Genomic DNA, 4,624 nt, shown 5'->3' on the forward strand with positions numbered 1-4,624 from the left:
GGGATAGTATTTTAGAAAGTCAAATAAGTTTTAGGTGGCATGTGTGTAAATAGATAAATTTGGGTGTTAGATGAGTAAATAAGAAACTTTTAAGTGCTATATATATGTAAAAATTCCTTATTTTTTTTAATTTCCTTTTGCAGATATATTTTTAATTATTTTTTTATTAGATCTTAATCTTTAAATTATATTAAATTAATTTTTACGTGCGGTCTCGTAAACTAACGATCCAAGTTTTGTCAAGCTTCAATTCAAGCTCATTTAATATACGAGCTCGAGCTCATAGTTCGATTAGCTCGACTTGCAAGCTCACAGTAAATCCAATTCTAATCAAATCATGAACCAATTTGACTCATTTACACCTCTAAGTAGGGTCCACCGTTTACTTGAATTTAACCCATATAATTTTAGGTACATATATGTTATCCCAATAATTTTGAAAATCATTATTATACCTTTTACAACGCCTACTAACAACAAAATTTAAAACAATTGCTCGAACTCGTTTACAGTGAGACGAGCTCTAGTTCGAGCTCGACTGTCGAGCACGAGCGCTTTCCATCTAATGAGCCGAGTCATATGAGGACCTAAACTAGACTCAACTCTACTTGTTTACACCCCTAGTGCTAGATATGAAATAATTTAAAATAATATTAATCTCACATATGAGATAAGTCTGCATGCATTTATATCGATAGTACATAAATATATTAAATTATAGATAAGTTAAAAAGTAAATTAATTTAGCCCCCTTTAGCCTTATCAAGGAAGTGGCGGCTTGATTTTTTTTTAAAAATAGATATTTAGATACAAATGTATACAAACATTATATATCGGCTACTTAATTGATAATTATTTGGTAGCCCTCAATATTTGATTTAAATAGAATTTTATAAATCCACTAAATCGGGATTTTAAAAATTCAAGGGGCCTAAATATTGAAATTTTTTTCATAATAGTCATGATAAATCCTATTAAACTCCATTTGACTATATGGCTATAGAGCGGAGTTAACCAGTGAACTCTTCGGACAATGAATTTGATTTCAAAAATCCTGAATTTAGCATGAAAAGTCTAAAATTTCCCATCTACAACGACTTTCATTTGCATAAAACTTGCTACCAAATAGGCCCTTAGGGTGGGGAGATTATTTTGTGCTGACACCAGACGGGAGAACTGTCTGGTTCCGTGCTCGTTACCGAGTGGTACGAAGGACTCTGTACCAAGCATGATATATTTTTAGGAGGCGACATGACATATTTTTATTAATTTCTAGACGAATCAGGACCCACATGTAATAATTTTTCATTAGGATGTGATGTACTCATTTTTATTTTTATTTTAATCCACCGCAATAATTTCTTTAATATGCACGCATGTCACATTGGTTTTCCCCTGTGAAGAGCACGCAGTATATTTGAATATTCAATTCAAGGATAGATCTTTGTAGTCTTAGTAGCGCTGTAGGAGAAGAAAGCCTATCATCTTGTTCGTGAATTGAAGAATTGATCATGAGTTCCGTGACGAAGAAAGCAGCAGCAGCAGCAGCAGCAGCAGCTGAAGAAAATATTGATCGCGACAATGCTCACTCGGCTGCCTGCAATGGCCTAGAGATAAAGGAAATACCAGGGAGCTATGGGATCCCCTTCATCTCCCCCATCATGGATCGCCTGGAATACTTCTACTTCAAAGGTCAGGACAACTTCTTCAAAACCCGGATCGAAAGGTACGGATCAACAGTTTTCCGCACCAACATGCCACCAGGTCCGTTCATGGCGTCCAATCCCCGCGTCATAGCAGTACTCGACGCCAAAAGCTTCCCTGTTCTATTCGACTCTTCCAGAATAGAGAAAAAAGACGTTTTATACGGCACATATCTACCCTCCACCAAGCTCACCGGAAACTACCGTATCTGCGCCAACCTTGATCCCTCCGAACCCAACCATGCCAAAATCAAACAATTTCTTTTAAATCTTTTAAGCTCCCGTAAGGATCAAATCATCCCTGCCTTTCGCACCTCCTTCGTTGCCCCTCTCTTCGCCAAACTCGAGTCCCAAATCACCTCCAATGGTCAATCTGACTTCAACAAGCTCAACGACAAGTTCGCCTTGGAGTTTCTCGGCGACGCCTATTTCGGCTCCAGCCCCTCAAAAACCGGCCTTGATTTACAAAGCAACGCAACCAAGTGGCTTTTCCTGCAGCTAGCTCCCCTGATAAGCAAACTCATCCCTTTCTGCTTCTTGGAAGACCTTCTCCTCCACACTTTTCCCTACCCCCCATTCCTCGTCAAGTCCGACTACAACGCCCTCTACTCATACTTCCGATCCGTCGGCGGTGGCGCCGTCGACAATTTAGCAACTCAAGCAGGTCTCTCTCGAGAGGAGGCTATCCACAACCTTCTCTACGCTACAATCTTCAACGCTTACGGCGGCTTCAAGGTGCTCCTCCCCACCATCCTCAAGTGGTTAGCTTTCTCCTCCTCGAACACCGATCTCCACGCCCGCATTGCCGCTGAGGCCCGCTCCGCCGTCGGCGGCGAGAATGGGCAGCTCACCATAACCGCGCTTGAGAAGATGGACCTCATCAGATCCGTTGTTTACGAGGCGCTTCGCATAGACCCGCCCGTTCAATTCCAATACGGTCATGCAAAGAAGGATTTCATTCTGGAGAGCCACGACGCCGCATTTCAGGTGCGGAAGGGCGAGATGATCTTCGGTTACCAGCCTTTTGCTACCACTGATTCGCGCGTGTTTGGTTCCGACGCGCGCGAGTTCGTTCCCGACCGATTCGTCGGAGACAATGGAAGGCTTCTGAAGTACGTGTGGTGGTCGAATGGACCGGAGACGGAGGATCCGACCGTTGGGAACAAGCAGTGCGCGGGGAAGGACTTTGTGGTGCTTGTGGCCCGACTGTTTGTGGCGGAGCTGTTTCTGCGCTACGATTCGTTTACGGCTGTTGTGGGGAAATTCTTGCTTGGTGCTCAGGTGACTTTCACTTCGGTCAACAAGGCTAAGACGAAGATCGCTTAAGGCCAAAGTTGCTATCTTTGATAATAAAGCCACCGGTGTCTTGGTCCGGAGAAATTATTAAGTGCGCCAATGCATTAGACTTCAATGTGTATAAGTATATATAGAGTGTGTAAAACACTGACAATTATTGGGTCCCGTGTCTGGATTCGTCCAGACATCAATCCGGCGTCGCCACGTCACCAAAATATACTGGGATTCAGTATATTAGGGTGACGTGGCGTCACCGGATTGGATGTCCGGATATTCGGTGACCGGACGCAATAATTCGCCGTAAAACACACTATATATATAAGTTATATATATTTGTGTACACGTTATATGGCTTGTATACATTGAAGTCTAGATAAGATACGTTCGAATTTCGCACGTAATAATTTCTCGTTGGTTAGTCGGTGGTATTTGTAATGTATTATTATATTTTTCTGATGTTTTTGTCTGTCATGTAGCTGGAGTTCTATTTTACAATTTGTGTTTGTTGTTGTTGAACTCAATCATTAAGGTTTTGTTTAGGACCTGTTGGGATTTTTCTTGAGGACAGCTCTACTTGAATGTAGAGGGAGAGAGGGAGAGAGGGAGAGGGGGGATTGAGAGAAAACTATTTATTTCTTTTTCTAGTTTGGAGTAGGAGAAATCATATTTACTATGTATTTACTGCGTATTTTTTTATGCATATCAAATAAGCGATAAATAAGCAACAAATAAATAATATTAACTAAATACTCACTAAATAGACAATAAAATGCAAAAATACGTACACAATATTAAGTCAATCATTAGTTGTGAGTATTTTCTACATATTTAGTGAGTATTTTTTGTGTTTTTATTGTGTATTTAATGCATGAGCATTTAATGAGTATTATTAATTTGCTGCTTATTTTGTCGTTTATTTGCTGTGTATCAAAAAATATGCAGCAAATACATAGTAAATACCCAGCAATCCGGACCTTTCTCTACGTTGGACTGCGTACACAATAATTTCTCCTGCGAAGGGGTACAACCGTGACAGTGTCGTCGGCAAGACATGCATAACTCACGAGAAGATACTCACGACACGATGTGACTCACGCGATGCAACGAGACTACACGTCCAAACGGGTAATTCCGAGTTGAGTTCGGGGTTTCCGGATCGATCTGAACCCGATCCATATTTTCAAATGGGTTGAATCGGGGAACCCAAGCCCGACCCTTCTGCAAAGCGGGTTGATCCTAACCCGAAATTTTTGTGTCGGATTCAAGTAGAGTTTTCGGATCGTGTCAAATATTGACACCGCCTACTGTTCAGGTAGATTGATGTGTATGATATAAATTTTTTCATATAACATTTTTTGTGTTTATTTATGAGTTATTTCTTTTTATATATTCTAAAAGAAATCTATCAAACTTATTTTTTAGAAGGCAAATAAATGATAGTCGTGCAAGGTTAAATAAGAAGTTTTTTAACATTTTTAGGAATAATCATCTAATGTTTTAAAAAAAAATCATGAAGAATCAGGAGTTAACAGTTGAGCAAGAAATATTTTTAGTAGGAATACAAATTGATGATTTAAATTTATCCTAATCATTTTACATTTGAGGTATTGGTATTGTTTTTTCTT

At 39.9% G+C, this 4,624-nt stretch overlaps 1 protein-coding gene across 1 annotated transcript; it reads left to right on the forward strand.

Moving 5' to 3' along the window:
* The first annotated feature begins 1,471 nt into the window (after positions 1-1,471).
* On the forward strand, positions 1,472-3,501 carry LOC110106376 (allene oxide synthase 2). The gene has a single exon (XM_020836259.2). It carries the CDS (start codon positions 1,512-1,514, stop codon positions 3,027-3,029), a length of 1,518 nt encoding a protein of 505 aa, XP_020691918.1. The 5' UTR covers positions 1,472-1,511; the 3' UTR covers positions 3,030-3,501.
* The last annotated feature ends 1,123 nt before the right edge of the window (positions 3,502-4,624 follow it).

The sequence above is a fragment of the Dendrobium catenatum genome, unplaced genomic scaffold (genome assembly GCF_001605985.2).
Source record: "Dendrobium catenatum unplaced genomic scaffold, ASM160598v2 fragScaff_scaffold_1608, whole genome shotgun sequence".
In the NCBI taxonomy this organism is placed as follows: domain Eukaryota; kingdom Viridiplantae; phylum Streptophyta; class Magnoliopsida; order Asparagales; family Orchidaceae; genus Dendrobium; species Dendrobium catenatum.